Source organism: Rhinopithecus roxellana, chromosome 2, assembly GCF_007565055.1.
Source record: "Rhinopithecus roxellana isolate Shanxi Qingling chromosome 2, ASM756505v1, whole genome shotgun sequence".
Taxonomy (NCBI): Eukaryota; Metazoa; Chordata; class Mammalia; order Primates; family Cercopithecidae; genus Rhinopithecus; species Rhinopithecus roxellana.
Genome location: NC_044550.1, coordinates 149373558 through 149392622, shown reverse-complemented (window position 1 = coordinate 149392622; position 19065 = coordinate 149373558). Strand labels below are relative to the sequence as shown.

At 41.7% G+C, this 19065-nt stretch overlaps 1 protein-coding gene across 4 annotated transcripts in view; it reads left to right on the top strand.

The window, feature by feature from the left end:
• REST (RE1 silencing transcription factor) overlaps positions 1-19065 on the top strand; it is a 48612-nt gene that overhangs the window by 12826 nt on the left and 16721 nt on the right. For 3 of the 4 annotated variants that reach the window (XM_030922065.1, XM_010389436.2, XM_030922063.1), the window contains exon 4: positions 8824-14798. In XM_030922065.1, the coding sequence (XP_030777925.1) occupies positions 8824-11132 (2309 nt within the window). In that variant the 3' untranslated portion in view covers positions 11133-14798. Of the gene's footprint in view, positions 1-8823; positions 14799-19065 lie in introns of those variants that run through there. The other variant, XM_030922056.1, reaches the window with a different exon arrangement.

The following is a 19065-nucleotide window of genomic DNA, read 5'->3' as shown; positions in this document are numbered from 1 at the left end:
TACTCTGTCCCCCAGGCTGGAGTGCAGTGGCATGGATTTCAGCTCACTGCAACCTCTGCCTTCTGGGTTCAAGCAATTCTCATGCCTCAGCCTCCCCAGTAGCTGGGATTACAGGCAGGTGCCACCATGACCAGCTAATTTTTGTAATTTGTCTTGAACTCCTGGCCTAAAGTGATCTGCCCATCCTGGCCTCCCAAAGTGCTGGGATTGTAGGTGTGAGCCACTGCACCCGGCCACAGATTTCAAACAGTATGAAGAAAAGACTATCTTTCTCTGAAGCAGGTTAGAGAAAAAATAATGTTAAATATTTATTTTTCAAGTTGATCATATGGCGAAACTGTTATATACATTGGCTTTAAAAAGTAATAAAATTAATTTTACCTGTTTCCTTTTTACGTTTGTGGTATGACTGCTAGAAAATTTAAGATTACATGTGTGATATGCATTATGTTTCTACTGGACATTGCGGCCATTAGTAACAAGACTTGATAATCAGACTTGATTATATTGCAGATTCTGATTTATTTGAACAGCTATGAAGGTGTCCTGTAGTATGCTTGCTAGCCTTTCTTGACCCTACATGGTTGTCAACGCTAATGTACTTCGAGTGTTTTTTTTTTTCCTAAACCTCTAAGCCATTGAGTGGTGCCACTTAACCAGAAACCTGGTTTTATTATTTTTGGGTGTATTTTTGGTTTCATTCTGTGTTGGTAACATGGATGCAATCTCAGACTTTGGAGGTAGGCATCATGTCCTGTTGATAGTTGTACTCTAGCTTTTTAGTGAAATATTTAAGAGTTTTGTAGTAGTAGTAGTATTACTTTTTTTTTTCTGAGATGGAGTTTCGCTCTTGTTGCCCAGGCTGGAGTACAATGGTGTGATCACAACTCACTGCAACCTCTGTCTCCTGGGATCAAGCGATTCTCCTGCCTCAGCCTCCCAAGTAGCTGGGATTACAGGCATGCACCACCACACCTGGCTAATTTGTATTTTTAGTAGAGATGGGGTTTTACCATGTTGGCCAGCGTGGTCTGGAACTCCTGATGTCAGGTGATCCGCCTGCCTCAGCCTCCCAACATGCTGGGATTACAGGTGTGAGCCACTGCTCCTGGCCAAGAGCTTTATATTAGTTAAGTAGTTTTAGTCTTCATAACTGTTATATGTTGCATGAGTTCTATTATCCCCATTTTACAGACCTTTTTTCCTGTAGAATGTCCTTTCTTCTGGATATGTCCACTTGTTTTCTCATGGTGTCATTTAGCTTTTCTTCTGATCCTTATATTGTAAACTAAATTTAATTATTGTAAATTAAATTTAAATGCTTGATAATCTTTCTCACAAATGATAAGCCTCATTTAAAGTCACATGTGGTTGATCCATTAATATAATGTTAGGTCACTGTATTTAGAATGACTACATACTTTTATCCTTTTGTTCAATTAGTAATACTTTGTCTTGTCACTGTTTAAATGTTTATGGTGTTTTATACCAGTTGATAATCTTTGCCTGAAACCGTTGTATTTGAGTTTGCAAAATGTTTTGCGTTTTGCCTGCTATATTTTTTTTTTTTTTTTTTTTTTTTTTTTTTTTTTTTTTTTTTTTTTTTTGAGACGGAGTCTCGCTCTGTCGCCCGGGCTGGAGTGCAGTGGCCGGATCTCAGCTCACTGCAAGCTCCGCCTCCCGGGTTTACGCCATTCTCCTGCCTCAGCCTCCCGAGTAGCTGGGACTACAGGCGCCCGCCACCTCACCCGGCTAGTTTTTTGTATTTTTTAGTAGAGACGGGGTTTCACCGTGTTAGCCAGGATGGTCTCGATCTTCTGACCTCGTGATCCGCCCGTCTCGGCCTCCCAAAGCGCTGGGATTACAGGCTTGAGCCACCGCGCCCGGCCAACCTGCTATATTTTAAAAATGATTTTTAGTATTTGTTGTTACAGTATAGCAAGTATTTTAATGGTATCTTAAAAACTAGTAGTAGCCACTAGCTATTGTATGTATGCTGGGTACTAAAAACAAGTATTTGCTGTCTCCAATCTTAGTACTAAGAAAATACTGAGTTTCAGATTACATATTATAGGATACAAGCTCACAAATAAGTGATTTTGTTGTTGTTTTTGGAGTTGGGGACTCTGTTGCGCAGGCTGGAATGCAGTGGTGTGATCATGCCTTACTGCAACTTCAAATGCCTGGGCTCAAGCGATCCTCTTGCCTCAGTCTCCTGAGTAGCTAGGTCTACTGGCACATGCCACCACTTCAGCTAATTGGGGACTATTATTGTTATTATTTTCAAGACAGTTTCGCTCTTGTCACCCAGCTGGAGTACAATGGCGCGATCTCGACTCAGTGCGACTTCTGCCTCCCGGGTTCAAGCTATAGAATCTTCCTCAGCCTCCTGTGTAGCTGAAATTACAGGTGCCCACCACCATGCCTGGCTAATTTTTTTTTTTTTTGGAGACAGGGTCTTGCTCTGTCGCCCAGGCTGGAGTGCAGTGGTGTGATCTCTGCTCACTGCAAGCTCCACCTCCCGGGTTCACACCATTCTCCTGCCTCAGCCTCCCGGGTAGCTGGGACTATAGGCGCCCGCCGCCAGGCCCAGTTAATTTTTTCGTATTTTTAGTAGAGATAGGGTTTCACTGTTTTAGCCAGGATGATCTTGATCTCCTGACCTCATGATCCGCCTGCTTTGGCCTCCCAAAGTGCTGGGATTACAGACGTGAGCCACCATGCCCGGCCAAATTTTTGTATTTTTAGTGGAGGTGTTGACTAGGCTGGTTTTGAACTCCTGAACTCAGGTGATCCACCCACCTCAGTCTGCCAAAGTGCTGGGATTACAGGCATGAGTCACCGTGCTTGGCCGGGACTATTATTTTTATTTAAATATACTATTCGTGGCCGGGCGCGGTGGCTCAAGCCTGTAATCCCAGCACTTTGGGAGGCCGAGACGGGCGGATCACGAGGTCAGGAGATCGAGACCATCCTGGCTAACATGGTGAAACCCCGTCTCTACTAAAAAATACAAAAAACTAGCCAGGTGAGGTGGCGGGCGCTTGTAGTTCCAGCTGCGCGGGAGGCTGAGGCAGGAGAATGGCATAAACCCGGGAGGCGGAGCTTGCAGTGAGCTGAGATCCGGCCACTGCACTCCAACCTGGGCGACAGAGCGAGACTCCGTCTCAAAAAAAAAAAAAAAAAAATGCTATTCATTTATTGAGACCGAGTCTCACTGTCGCCCAGGCTGGAGTGCAATGGCGCGACCTCGGCTCACTGCAACCTCTGCCTCCTGGGTTCAAGCGATTCTCCTGCCTCAGCCTACTGAGTAGTTGGGACTACAGGCTCGTGCCACCATGCCAGGCTAATATTTTGTATTTTTAATAGAGACAGGGTTTCACCATGTTAGCCAGGATGGTCTCAATCTCCTGACCTGGTGATTTGCCCACCTCAGCCTCCCAAAGTGCTGGGATTACAGGGGGGAGCCACTGCGTGCAGCCAATATCCAATTTCTTTTTATGGAGACTGGGTCTTTCTGTGTTGCCCCGGCTGGCCTCTAACTCCTGGCCTCAAGCAATTCTCTTTTCTCTTACAGGTATGAATCACTGTGCCCAGACATACATATTTTTTATTTTTTCTATTGATAACATTGGTTCCAAGGGACTCTTTTAAATAACTGGGATTGTTTGAAAGATATTTTAATGGTTTGAGAGCCTTTGTAGAATAAATTTTAAAAACAATATTTTATTGAGGTATAATTTATAAATTTAAAAATGCACAGATCTTAAGTGTACAGCGCAGTGACTATGCTTTCACCTATTTGCTTATCACTCAAGAACAAGTGATGGAATATTTCTGCTCGGAAACACCTTGCCCTTTCCACTCAGTCTTTCCCCTGGATGATATTTTGTCTCCTACCAAAGAACATTATAGCATTTTTTTGTTTGTTTGTTTGAGATGGGATCTTACTGTCACCTAGGCTGGAGTGCAGTGGGTGCAGTTACAGCTGCCTAAACCTCTTGAGCTCAGGTAGTCCTCCCACTTTAACTTTCCAAGTAGCTGGGACCACAGGTGTGCGCTACCATGCCTGTTTTTTTGTTTTTTGTTTTTGTAGAGATGGAGTCTTACTATGTTGCCTAGGCTGGTTTTGAACTCCTGGGCTCAAGCAATTCACCTGCCTCAGCCTTCCAAAGTACTAGGAATACAGGCATGGGCCACTGTGCCTAGTTTTAGAACATTCTTTTATAAAGTGTTCTTGAGATTAATCCATGTTGCATTATTGGACTTCATTTTATTGCTGGTAATGTATTGTATGCCCCCATTACTTTTTACTTAAAAATTTTCTTTGCCAGCTGTGCACGGTGGTTCACACCTGTAATCCTAGCGCTTTGGGAAGCCAAGGTGGGCAGATCACCTGAGGTCAGGAGTTCAAGACCAGGCTGGCCAACATGGTGGTACCCCATCACTCCTAAAATACAAAAATCAGCCTGGCATGATGGCAGGTGTCTGTAATCCCAGCTGCTCGGGAGGCTGAGACGGGAGAATCGCTTGAACCTGGGAGATAGTGGTTGCAGTGAGCCGAGATCACACCATTGCACTCCTGCCTGGGCAGCTGAGAGAGACTGAGTCTCAAAAAAAAATAAATAGAGAAAAATTTATTTGCCATTCTCTCTAGATTTTTGTTTTGTTTTGTTTTTATTTTTAATAGAATTAATTCAAAAATTTAAAAAAAATTGAGAGGCTTGTATTTGTGTATTTTTCACTGCAGCTTTGACCTCCTAGGCTCAAACGGTACTCCCACCTCCGCCTCTGGAGTAGGTGGCGCTGTAGGCTTGTGCTACAACATTTGTCTAAGTTTTAAATTTTTTTGTAGACAGGGTCTCACTAGGTTGCCCAGGCTGGTCTCAAACTCCTTAGCTCAAGCAATCTTCCTCACCTCATCCTCCCAAAAGTGCTAGGATTACAGGTGTGAACCACTATGCCTGGCCATTCTTCTAAAAATATTTTTGTTACATATGTATAAATCTTGCAGAACGCTTTCCCTTTTTGTCTTGGCTTACACCTATAAATTCATTTCGGAGGCATAAAACAGACGACTGGCAGATTTATAAAGAAGAGAAGCTGTTACTAAAATTGGGAAAAAGAATTTAAAATTGTATAGGGCAAAAAGATTAATATTCAGGTAGGTACTAATTGGAAAATCTTGATGAACATAATACAAGCAAGATTTAATGGCAATAAAGTAAAAATTATGGGAGAGAAACAATGGAGCAAATGAATTATGCCATCAAATTTTAAACAGAAAATTTCTACATCCTCCATTTCCGTTCGCCATTCCTTAGGTAGACCCTTGTACCTTGATTGATGCTTGCTTGCTGTATAGATCTCCTTATTCATTAAAGTTATAAAATGGTGCTATTTTAATTATAATTATTTTATTATTAGTGTAAATTTGAAGAGGAGAGATAAATTCTGCTTATCTATTTAGTCATAATGTAGGAAAGACAGGATACGTAAGAGTCTTCTCATTGATTGATTGATTGATTGAGATGGAGTCTCACCCTGTTGTCCAGGCTGGAGTGCAGTGGCGCAATCTCAGCTCACTGCAACCTCTGCCTCCTGGATTCAAGCGATTCTCCTGCCTCAGCCTCCCGAGTAGCTGGGATTACAGGCACGTGCCACCATGCCCAGCTAATTTTTGGTATCTTTAGTAGAGATGGAGTTTCACCATGTTGGCTAGACTGGTCTCGAACTCCTGGTCTCCAACTCTTGACCTGTTGATTCACCTGCCTCGGTCTTCCAAAGTGCTGGGATTACAGGCATGAGCCACTGCACTCAGCCTTTTTTATTTTTTTATTTTTTGAGATGGAGTCTCGCTCTGTTGCCAAGACTGGAGTGCAGTGGTGTGATCTCGGCTCACTGCACCCTCTGCCTCCCAGGTTCAAGGGATTCTCTTGCCTCAACCTCCCAAGTAGCTGGGACTATAGATGCACGTCACCATGCCTACCTAATTTTTTTTTATTTTTACAAAATGCCTCCCAAAATTTTATATTTTTGCAAAAATGCCTCCCAGAGTTCTGGGATTACAGGTGTGACCCACTGTGCCCGGCCGAGTCCCCCTTTTATTTATCCATACTCAGAGTTACCAGTTGGTTCCAAAAGTGAACAATTATAGATAATTCATTTTGAGTTCTTGCTCTCTGCTCCACGTTAAGGACTTTACATAGATAAGATTATTTATAGCTGACAACACTTAGAGAGTATTTTATAGATGAAATTGAGACTGGGCATGGTGGCTCATGCCTGTAATCCCAGCACTTTGGGAAGCCGAGGAGGGCGGATCACCTGAGGTCAGGAATTCAAGACCAGCCTGATCAACATGGAGAAACCGCGTCTCTACTAAAAATACAAAATTAGCCAGGCTTAGTGGCACGTGCCTGTAATCCCAGCTACTAGGGAGGGTGAGGCAAGATAATCGTTTGAACCTGGGAGGCGGAGGTTGTGGTGAGCCGAGATCGCGCCATTGCACTCCAGCATGGGCAACAAGAGCGAAACTCCGTCTCAAAAAAAAGAAAAAAAGAAATTGAACTCGAGAGAGGTTTCAGGACTTTGCTCAAAGTCTCAGAGTAAGCAACTTGCAGAGCTCATTGTTTTATCTCCCAGTCTAGCTCTATCTAGAAGAAGTTCTTAGGCCTTATGCTACCTATCTTTCTATGTTCTATGTCCACTATATTTTAAGAAAATGTTTGTCTTCATTTAAATCATTCACTGGAGAGGACAGTATAGAACCAGGTTTAGAGTAATGTAGCATGTTGTAGAAACTTGCATATTTATAAATCTGTTAGTAGACCAACATGGAGAATTGTCCAGTCAGCTGAATATCCAATTTGACTACCTGGTTAAGGTGATTATTTTATCACCAGGCATTTTCTAATCATGTAAAACTTAACATCTACATGGTTTTACCTAATGTCTGAGTTTTGTTTTGTGAAAAATTTTAGTAAGATTTGATATGAATTTGAGAATGTTTGAGATGAATTTTCATAAATGTCAATTTCCGTTTTTCTACTATGCATTCCATTGGACCAGTGGGGTATGGATACCATTTGGTAATATTTACTAGAGTGTGATCTAGATGGGTATGTATTCAGGTAGAATGTATTACTCTTATGCCTTTAATTTGGGGGTGGGGGTGGTTCTGGTTTTGTATGTATCAGTGATTGTGACTTTGCTTATTTTACATACCATATCTATTTGTGTGCCACTTCTCATTACCTAGTTCCTTTATCTATTTTATAGAAAGGTGGGGGGCGGGAATCAGGAAAGTTTTCTGAATAATTACCTTGGCCTGTATTTTTGCTTTAAAATAGCAATGCTAGCACAGGAAGTTTGCTAAGTGAAAATTTACTCAGCTCTTGCCATTATGGACAGAAGGATTAAATTTCAAGAAAAAGCCTTTGCTCACGCTAAAGCAGAATTTCAAAACTTTTGCACCTAGGATCTGGGAGTATAGCCCAGAGTGAAAGATATTTTTCTCAAGATTTTCCATAAGAAAATTAGGGTGAAGGGAGTACGGGAATTTTATTTTATTTTTATTTATTTTTGAGACGAAATTTCGCTCTGGTTGCCCAGGCTATAGTGCAGTGGCGCGATCTTGGGTCACTGTAACCTCACTTTCTGGGCTCAAGCAATTCTCCTGCTTCAGCCTCCCGAGTAGCTGGGATTACAGGCGTCTGCCACCACACCTGGCTAATTTTTTGTATTTTTAGTAGAAACAGGGTTTCACCGTGTTGGCCAGGCTGGTCTTGAACTCCTGACCTCAGGTGATCCACTGCTTTGGTCTCCCAAAGTGCTAGGTTTACAGGTGTGAGCCACCACGCCTGGCCGGGAATTTTATTTACAGATTTATTTTTGAGTCAGGGCCTTGCTCTGTTGCCCAGGTTGGAGTACAGTAGCACATTCACAACTCACTGCTACTTCAAATTCCTGGGCTTAAGCGGTCCTCCTGCCTTTGTCTCCCAAGTAGCTGGGACTTCTACAGGTGCACTCCACCATGCCTGGCTAATTTCTTTTTTTTTAGACAGAGTCTTACTGTCGCCCAGGCTGGAGTGAAGTGGTGCGATCTCAGCTCACTGCAACCTCCGCCTCCTGAGTTAAGCAATTCTCGTGTCTCAGCCTCCCGATTAGGTGGGATTACTGGTGTGCAGCACCACGTCTAGCTAATTTTTTTTGTATTTTTTAGTAGAGATGGGGTTTCACCATGTTGGCCAGGCTGGTCTCAAACTCCTGGCCTCAAGGTATCCGCCCATCTTGACCTCTCGAAGTTAATTTTTGTTTTTATTTATTTTGCTCAGGTTGTTCTATAACTTCTGGGCTCAAGCAGTCCTTCTGCCATGGCCTCCCATAGAGCTGAGATTATAGTTGTGAGCCACTGCACCTGGCCAGAATTTTATTTTCTACTTCATTAGGCATTTGTTTTAACTAAACACACAAAAAAATTAAAATTGATAATTTTCCCCCAAATTAACATCCAGAGCCCAATTGAACTTTGCCAATAGTTGTGTGTGTCTTAAAGAATCTCTGTTCTTTAATAGTGCTTGAGGACTCCAACTTGAACTTTTTTGAAGCTTGTGGTTGACTGAGATTTATTCCTCTCTTTTGAGAATCAATGTCAAAGGATAAGAGAAATGTTATACAAATAAATATGGTAAATGTAAGGTGCATGATACGGCATTTTCAATAAATAGTCTTTGTTGTTACTTTACATACACAGTTCCTTATATTTTAATCTTGAATTTGTCTTAATCTATGTCTTCTCTCATACTTTTGATTTGTCTTCAGGTGAGAAGCCATTTAAATGTGATCAGTGCAGTTACGTGGCCTCTAATCAACACGAAGTAACCCGCCATGCAAGACAGGTTCACAACGGGCCTAAACCTCTTAATTGCCCACACTGTGATTACAAAACAGCAGATAGAAGCAACTTCAAAAAACACGTGGAGCTACATGTGAACCCACGGCAGTTCAATTGCCCTGTGTGTGACTATGCAGCTTCCAAGAAGTGTAATCTACAGTATCACTTCAAATCTAAGCATCCTACTTGTCCTAATAAAACAATGGATGTCTCAAAAGTGAAACTAAAGAAAACCAAAAAACGAGAGGTGGACTTGCCTGATATTAGCAATGAAAAAACAGAAATAGAACAAACAAAAATAAAAGGGGATGTGGCTGGAAAGAAAAACGAAAAGTCCATCAAAGCAGAGAAAAGAGATGTCTCAAAAGAGAAAAAGCCTTCTAATAATGTGTCAGTGATTCAGGTGACTACCAGAACTCGAAAATCAGTAACAGAGACAAAAGAAATGGATGTGCATACAGGAAGCAATTCAGAAAAATTCAGTAAAACTAAGAAAAGCAAAAGGAAGCTGGAAGTTGACACCCATTCTTTACATGATCCTGTGAATGATGAGGAATCTTCAACAAAAAAGAGAAAGAAGGTAGAAAGCAAATCCAAAAATAATAGTCAGGAAGTGCCAAAGGGTGATAGCAAAGTGGAGGAGAATAAAAAGCAAAATACTTGCTTGAAAAAAAGTACAAAGAAGAAAACTCTGAAAAATAAATCAAGTAAGAAAAGCAGTAAGCCTCCTCAGAAGGCACCTGTTGAGAAGGAATCTGCTCAGATGGACCCTCCTCAGGTGGGGCCTGCTCCCACAGAGGCGATTCAGAAGGGACCCGTTCAGGTGGAGCCGCCACCTCCCATGGATCCTGCTCAGATAGAGGGTGCCCAGATGCAGCCTGCTCATGACGAGCATGTTCAGATGGAGGTGGCTCAGGAGGGGCCTACTCAGAAGGAGCTGCTGCCTCCCCTAGAGCCTGCTCAGATGGTGGGTGCCCAGATGGTACCTGCTCATGTGGAGCTGCCTCCTCCCATGGAGACTGCTCAGACGGAGGTTGCCCAAATGGGGCCTGCTCCTGTGGAACCTGCTCAGATGGAGGTTGCCCAGGTAGAACCTGCTCCCATGCAGGTGGTCCAGAAGGAGCCTGTTCAGATGGAGCTGTCTCCTCCCATGGAGGTGGTCCAGAAGGAGCCTGTTCAGATAGAGCTGTCTCCTCCCATGGAGGTGGTTCAGAAGGAACCTGTTCAGATAGAGCTGTCTCCTCCCATAGAGGTGATCCAGAACGAGCCTGTTCAGATGGAGGCGTCTCCTCCCATGGGGGTGGTTCAGAAGGAGCCTGATCAGAGGGAGCCACCTCCTCCCAGAGAGCCTCCCCTTCACATGGAGTCAGTTTCCAAAAAGCCTCCTCTCCGAAAAGATAAAAAGGAAAAGTCTAACATGCAGAGTGAAAGGGCACGGAAGGAGCAAGTCCTTATTGAAGTTGGCTTAGTGCCTGTTAAAGATAGCCGGCTTCTAAAGGAAAGTGTAAGCACAGAGGATCTCTCACCACCATCACCACCGCTGCCAAAGGAAAATTTAAAAGAAGAGGCATCAGGAGACCAAAAATTACTCAGCATAGGTGAAGGAAATAAAGAAGCCCCTCTTGAGAAAGTAGGAGCAGAAGAGGCAGATGAGAGCCTACCTGGTCTTGCTGCTAATATCAACGAATCTACCGATGTTTCATCCTCTGGACAAAACTTGAATACGCCAGAGGGTGAAACTTTAAATGGTAAACATCAGACTGACACTATGGTTTGTGAAATGAAAATGGACACTGATCAGAACACACGAGAGAATCTCCCTGGTATAAGTTCAACAGTTGAAGAAGCAGTTTCACCGGTGCTTCCCCCTTCAGCAGTAGAAGAATGTGAAGCAGTGTCCAAAACTGCACTGGCATCACCTCCTGCTACCATGGCAGTAAATGAGTCTCAGGAAATTGATGAAGATGAAGGCATCCACAGCCATGAAGGAAGTGACCTAAGTGACAACATGTCAGAGGGTAGTGATGATTCTGGATTGCATGGGGCTCGGCCAGTTCCACAAGAATCTAGCAGAAAAAATGCAAAGGAAGCCTTGGCAGTCAAAGCGGCCAAGGAAGATTTTGTTTGTATCTTCTGTGATCGTTCTTTCAGAAAGGGAAAAGATTACAGCAAACACCTCAATCGCCATTTGGTTAATGTGTACTATCTTGAAGAAGCAGCTCAAGGGCAGGAGTAATGAAACTTCGAACAAGGTTTCGGTTCTTAGTTTGTAAGGTATATTACATTTTATATTCATTTATAGTAGCAGACAACCTTTTAAGATTGCTTTAATTAGTATCTGATGTTGATTTTTAAGTGGCATTCTTTTTCTTAGGACTTTTTATGTATACCTATTGATTGTTGTGTAAATTTTAGCAAATAGAGTTATTGTACTAAACCAGCAGATACCTAAATCTGTTAGCTTATGTGTTTAATTGAAATTAGAAGCCTACGATGGTATAACAGCATTTTATTGCTTTGTCCAGCTACAACTTGTCATTTTTTTCTCCATGTCTTATCTTCCTGTTTCACTTTAGTTTATTCATTTTTTATTGAGATCTATAAAAAATTGGCTTACTTAATAGCAAATTACTTGAAGAATTTGCCTGCTTTATATAAAGTTAGCACTTTAAGATTTTTTTTTAGAGATAAGACATTTAAATTGAAGAAAATTCTCCCAACAATAGACATTTCTGTCAGTCCAAGTATTTACTTCCTGAGTTTTGATCAATATTTTTTGTGTATGTTAATCATCATAAAAACAGTGATTTTGGTGTGTTTTTTATTTTGGTGCTTTAATGGCTTAAGATGTTGCACATTTTTTTTTCTTTTGGTTTCTGTTTTTGTTTTTTTGCCTATGCAGTTAAATTTTTCCTAGAAATAGCATTTGTGTTGAACAGTAACACTTTATACATATATATGCATGTTTATTTTGTTTGGCGTCTTTGGAGGGATGCTTTTAGCCTTGTTTGCAAAAGGGCAGTTTTCTTTTTCTTTGCTGCAGTTGTCTATTTTGCAGAATAATAGTGTGTGCAAGTTTGTGAGCAAATGAAACATGCAGGTTCAATCCATTGATTTTGATTTTTACATCTTATATCTATGCTAGAATCTGTATTTCATATAACTTATTTATTTTGAATGGATGTAGTAAATTCACAGCTATCAGTTTTGATTTTGCAATAAATAAACCACTAGGTTCCATATCGAACAAATTTTTATCTCAAATACCAACCATCATTTTTTTTTTTTTCCGTGTGTTTTGGTACAGCTAATTCCTAATTGTAGAGTGTTAAATGTTTGAGGAAAACCTTTTCTCATAGATGGTTGGTGTCCATATGGCTACTTTACAATAAAGAACTGTAAGTGTTATTTGGAAACTGCAAATCTGGAATTAGGAGACATAATTATTCCTTCATTTATAGAATATCACTTGGGAGATTCCAAAGCCATAGCTATTACGCGGCAAACCTAGGATAAGAGAGGTAGGTAGTATGAGTGCTGGTAGACCAGCTGCAACTTTCCTATACAGTGAAAAAGGCTGGTGAAACAAGTACAGTCCAGATTTTTAAAAATCATACTTTCTCAGGGATCTCCACAAACTGGTGGGTGTCCTGGCTGTCTGTGTGATAGCCTCTTTCTACAGGTGAGGCCTCAAATGAATTGCAGCTATCCTAGTGTTCCTGTGGGGGCACTTTGTATGAAAAAGGGCATGTACTTCAAAACATTTTTGTAGGTTCTTTGGCCAGTTGCCAAAGTGTATGAAGGAATCCAATAGAGGATTTTTCTTACTGATAGCAGTCATTAATTGCAGTAAAATATGATCCCATTAGGGAATCTTGAATTCTGACCTCCCATATTCTGTTTTGAAATAACCACTTTATATATCATTTTTTAAAAAATCTGATGATCTCTTTGAGGCAGGTTTCAGATTTTGGCAGTACAACATGAAAGATTAGGAAAAGCATTAATAATGTGTGGGTGGAAAGCTTGTTAAAAATCTGAGAGTGAAGTTTGAGTTAAAAGTTGTTTGAACATGGAATTGACTGGGAGGCCAAAGATTTAAAGAAGCAGAAGATTCTTCTCTTAAGACATGAGGAGTAAGTTGTGTGATAATGGTGTGTGTTTTGTGTGCATGAATGGACATTGTAAATGTTGAATTCTAGGCTCCGACAATCATTGTCAACAGAAGATCAAGCTGCAAATATTTATGTTTTAAAACTTAAATTATAAAGCTAGTTAAGTCTTTCTAACGACTAGTTTTAATGTTCATGGGTACATTTTACCTAAGTTACCGTTTACATTGTATAGAAAAAGATTCACCTTAAGCACAGATTGGTTATTAGGAACTAGTTTGGGGAAGAGGTTTTTTTGTGGATTCTTTCATACTGTAAAGAAAAACCATTTGTCTTTTGGGGAATTCTAATCTAGTCTTAAGACTAGAGTGCTAAAAACAAAAACATGAAGGAAATTAAAACCCCTTATTATTAGATTGATTTGTAAAAACATTGTTACTGGAAATTGATTGGACTTGAGGCCTTCTTCCAGAAAATAAGGACTTGATTGTCAGGCCTATATTAGGTTCTGAACCTTAATGCCGTGTATTTGTACTTACTAAAAATTGTTTCAATGAAAAGTACATTAGCAGTATGAACTTCTGGTCTAGGTGGAAGTTCTTCCATTTGAAAAATGTGATATTTGCATGGAACTGTTTGAATATTTTTATTTTCTAGTCCCCCTCCCCCACACTGGATAGAATTTAACCTAGAATTTTCCCTTTGGATAAAAGAACAAAAATTGAACATGTTATTTGTAAATTGATGTTTAGTAATTAGTGATAAACTTGAAATACTAGCATATATTATAAGCCTTAATCTTAGGTAGTCTTATGAAAATGAATCTCTTAACTATCTTTTGAACCTGTATTCACATTGGTTTTCAAGATATTTTAAGTTATATTTTTTCCTCTTTTCAGAGCTGCTTCTTACTCTGGGGCTACTTTTTTTTAAAATTGTGTAATTCACAAGGGGCTGCATTTTTTTTTTTTTTTAATAAGACTTATAACTATGGCTGGATCTTTTGCTCTAGTCTTCTAAGAAGGGCCATTTTATTTTTTAGAGTCACTTCTAAAGTCATGTGGTAATTAACTTTGGAGACTGTTTTGCATATGAGTGCTGATACAAATTAACACCCAAGTAGACCTCATTGCATGTCACCCTATGAATGTTGACAATGGAAGGAATACCTTGCCTGTAGTACACTGTCACTTCTGGACTGAAAAGCTGAGGAAGAAAGTTAATTTTCTTTTTTACCTAAGTTAGAAAAACTTAACAACTGGTGTTCCTAGTTTCCTGGTTGACCTCGGCAGATGAAGTGAACAGATAGTGTTAATTCAGATTGAAGAAATTATCTAAATCTTGGTTTGTGTAGATTTACAATCTACATGCAATATTAACTAAATCAGTTAGCTTTTACAGTTTCACATGTGTACATAGGTTCCCTCCCAGTCCCTTCCATATCCATTAGTTATTGAACTTTCTAAACTGGCATTGAAACATTACAACAATGTTTTGTTGCACCAATTTTATAAACTTACGCAGTGCAATACGTGTTACTTTTCTGAGGCAAACCAAAGGTAAATTTCTCAAGGTTCTTGCTGCCTTCTTTAGCAGCATTTGATGGAAGATCTTTTATACATTTGTAATAGATAAAAATAAACCAGATTGCAAATCCTTTTTTAAAATCTTAAACCATGTACCAAGTTTTTGGTCCAAATTGTGTAGGATAAGTTAAATTGCATTCTATTAACCAATATGAGTGTATTTCTGTAAGCATAGTTAATGTTGAAATAAAGTTTTAAAAACCATGATGCCTTTGTTTATTATTGGTATATCCAGAATGTAGGAAAGCCAAATTTATGTTGCTGGAACTGCAAGTGTATTAATAGGCTTTTCAAGATTATTTCTCAGGCTGGGCACAGTGGCTTACGCCTGTAATCCCATCTCTTTGGGAGGCTGAGGCAGGTGGATCACGAGGTCAGGAGTTCAAGGCTAGCCTGGCCAACATAGTGAAACCACGTCTCTACTAAAAATACAAAAATTAGCCGGGTGTGGTGGCGGGCGCCTGTAATCCCAGCCATTCGGGAGGCTGAGGCAAGAGAATTGCTTAAAGCCAGGAGGTGGAGGTTGCAGTGAGGCGAGATCCCACCGTTGCACTCCAGCCCAGGCGACAGTGCGAGACTCCGTCTTAAAAAAGTATGTATTGGCCGGGCGCGGTGGCTCAAGCCTGTAATCCCAGCACTTTGGGAGGCCGAGACGGGCGGATCACGAGGTCAGGAGATCAAGACCATCCTGGCTAACACGGTGAAACCCCGTCTCTACTAAAAAAATACAAAAAAACTAGCCGGGCGAGGTGGCGGGCGCCTGTAGTCTCAGCTACTCGGAAGGCTGAGGCAGGAGAATGGTGTGAACCCGGGAGGCGGAGCTTGTAGTGAGCTGAGATCCGGCCACTGTCCTCCAGCCTGGGCCACAGAGCAAGACTCCGTCTCAAAAAAAAAAAAAAAAAAAGTACGTATTTATCACAGGTGACCAGTTGTAGGTAGAAAAGTCACAGCATGTTGTTTGAGGTAACAATCCAGTATGGGTAGTAACCCAAAGCATACACTGCTTGGTGGGAGGTGGGGGAGAAATTGGACAATTCACACAAGATTTTAAATAGTAATTATTTGCCAACCACAAGTCCCCTTAATAGTTTTAATATGCATATCCCTTTTCAGTAGCAGGCCTGGAATTATTGAATTTTGAAACAGTCTCTGTCACCCAGGCTAGAGTGCAGTGGCATGATCTTGGCTCACTGCAACCTCTGCTACCTGGGTTCAGGTGACTCTTCTTCCCCAGCCTCCCAAGTAGCTGGAATCACAGGTGGCTGCTACCGTGCCTGGCCAATTTTTGTAGTTATAGTTGGCCAGGCTGGTCTTGAACTCCTGACCTCGTGTTCCACCCGCCTCAGCCTCCTAAAGTGCTGGGATTCCAGGTGTGAGCCATCATGCCCGACCACAAAATGAATTTTCTAAGCATTGATTTTATTATGGTAGAGTCGATGATGAGTAGCATGAAATTTTCTAGCTCATCTGGGATATATGGGGAGTTTATCTTGAATATATAAATCCTTTGATAATCTGATTTGGTGTGTTTAATGAATGAAGTAATTGGTACAAGGTCTTTCTCCAGTCTTTTGCTGTTGCTTTCCCACAACTATCCCTGGTAAGGGTTTTTACATATATTACACATTCACACTTGCCTTGTTGCCCCATCCCTTTTTCTTCCCAAGAGTCTCACTTGGGTTGAATGTAGGAAGAGTTAACAGTATAGTAGGGTGAGCAGCCTATTGAAACTCATCCTCAGCTTCATAAAGGCAGATTGATGAAAGTTCTAAGACCCATATGCTAACATTTGCTACTCAGGGAGGTCAGTGTGAAGAAAGTGGTGGCTTTTCTAATTTTTTTTCTTTTTGAGACGGAGTCTCGCTCTGTCACCCAGGCTGGAGTACAGTGGTGCGATCCCAGCTCACTGCAACCTCCGACTCCCTGGTTGAAACGATTATCCAGCCTCAGCCTCCTGGAGTAGCTAGAATTACAGGCACCCACCACCATGCCCAGCCAGTTTTTGTATTTTTAGTAGGGATGGGGTTTCACCATGTTGTTGGTCAGGATGGTCTCCATCTCCTGACCTCGTGTTCCGCCTGCCTCGGCCTCCCAAAGTGCTGGGATTACAGGTGTGAGCCACCCCCGCGCCCAGCCGAAAGTGGCTCTTTTCAAAGGATTTGAAGTTCACTGTATCGAGAGCTTTGTGGGCCCTGCAGTGGGAGCCAGGTTTACAAGGGGCTTCTCTTCTATAATCAGGCAGATCATTTTAACTTTACTAAGCCTGTTTCCTCATCTATAAAGTGGATGTGTAGCACATCTATCCATAGAGTGGCATTTGCTTGGCATATAGTACTAGCATTAAGACCTCTTTCACTAGATAACAAACCAACTATTAAAGAAAAGGTGCGTTCTCAATTTCTGGTTAAGTTGTATAGCTCATCTTTTTTGCATGGTTTGCAAAGTAGTGAGCATTTTACTGGTATATAAGTAGTATGTAAGCCTTTGTGTTGATCTGTTAACATTTCCATGAGAGCCACAATGCTTTTATTTTCACATACTGGCCCTTATTGGGACAAAGAGTTAATTGCCTAGGCCAAGAATAGTATGTGTATATTGATATTAACTAATACACAATGGTAGTTTTACTGTGATTTTAAAATTCTGATAACGTAGAAATCTCTTTGTAAACAGACTGTTTTCTTTCTGGATGCCTTAACAAAGTAAGGAGAATTGCCAGGCATGGTGGCTCACGCTTGTAATCCCAGCACTTTGGGAGACCGAGGCGGGTGGATCACATGAGATCGGGAGTTTGAGACCAGCCTGGCCAACATGGAGAAATGCCATCTCTACTGAAAAAATACAAAATTAGTCGGGCATGGTGGCACATGCCTGTAGTCCCAGCTACTTGGGAGGCTTAGGCAGGAGAATTGCTTGAACCCAGGAGGCGGAGGTTGCAGTGAGCCGAGATCACACCATTGCACTTCAACTTGGGCAACGAGCGAAACTCCATCTCAAAAAAAAAAAAGGAGAGTCATCCTAAGTATCAAGAAATAGCAAGCTTTGAAAAAGATTATTGTTTTTTTTTGAGACAGGGTCTCGCTTTGTCATCCAGGCTGGAATGCAGTGGTGTGATCTTGTTTCACTGCAACCTCGGCTCACTGCAATTTTCTTGCCTCAGCTTCCCAAGTAGCTGGGACTACAGGCATGCGCCACCACACCTGGCTAAGTTTTGTATTTTTAGTAGAGATGGGCTTTCGCCTGTTGGCCAGGCTGGTCTCGAACTCCTGACCTGAAGTAGTCCTCCTACTTTGGCCTCCCAAAGTGCTGGGATTACAGGGGTGAGCCACCGCACCCGGCCAAAAAAGATACTTTTTTCAACTTTGTTTTGAGAAAGGTTCAGGCTTACAGAGACATTAAACAACTGGCCAAAAAAGATATTTTTTTCAACTTTATTTTGAGAAAGGTTCAAGCTCATAGAGACGTTGAAAGAATGGTATACTAGGACGGGTGTGGTGGCTCGTGCCTGTAATCCCAGCACTTCGGGAGGCCAAGGCGGGCACATCACTTGAGCTCAGGAGTTCAAGACCAGCATGGCCGACATGGTGAATCCCCCATCTCTACTAAAAATACAGAAATTAGCCGGGCATGGTGGCACACACCTGTAATGCCAGCTACTCGGGCGGCTGAGGCAGGAGAATCGCTTGAACCCAGAGGTGGAGGTTGCAGTGAGCTGAGACCGTGCCATTGCACTCCAGCCTGGGTGACAGAATGAGACTCTGTCTCAAAAAAAAAAAAAAAAAAAAAAAAAAAAGGAAAGAAAACAGGGCCGGGCGCGGTGGCTCAAGCCTGTAATCCCAGCACTTTGGGAGGCCGAGACGGGCGGATCACGAGGTCAGGAGATTGAGACCATCCTGGCTAACACGGTGAAACCCCATCTCTACTAAAAATACAAAAAAAAACTAGCCGGGCGAGGTGGCGGGCGCATGTAGTCCCAGTTACTCGGGAGGCTGAGGCAGGAGAATGGCGTAAACCCGGGAGGCGGAGCTTGCAGTGAGCTGAGATCCGGCCACTGCACTCCAGCCCTGGCGACAGAGCGAGACTCCGTCTCAAAAAAAAAAAAAAAAAAAAAAAAAAACATACTCCTCAGTTGGATTCACCACTCACATTTGCTTTCTATATATTTATGTTATTTGCTAAACTACTAGAAATTCAGTTGCAGATATACCCTTTCTAAATATGTCATTTGTATCTCCTAAGGATAAGGGCATTTTTTTCTACAATCAATATAATACATTTGGGACATTGAAGTATTATTAAAAAAAATTTTTTTTTGAGACAGTCGTCTAGCGCAATCTCAGCTCACTGCAACCTGCACCTCCCAGGTTCGGTTTCAAGCCATTCTCATGCCTCAGCTTTCTGAGTAGCTGGGATTACAGGCGCATGCCACCACTCCTGGCTAATTTTTGTGTTTTTAGTAGAGACGGGGTTT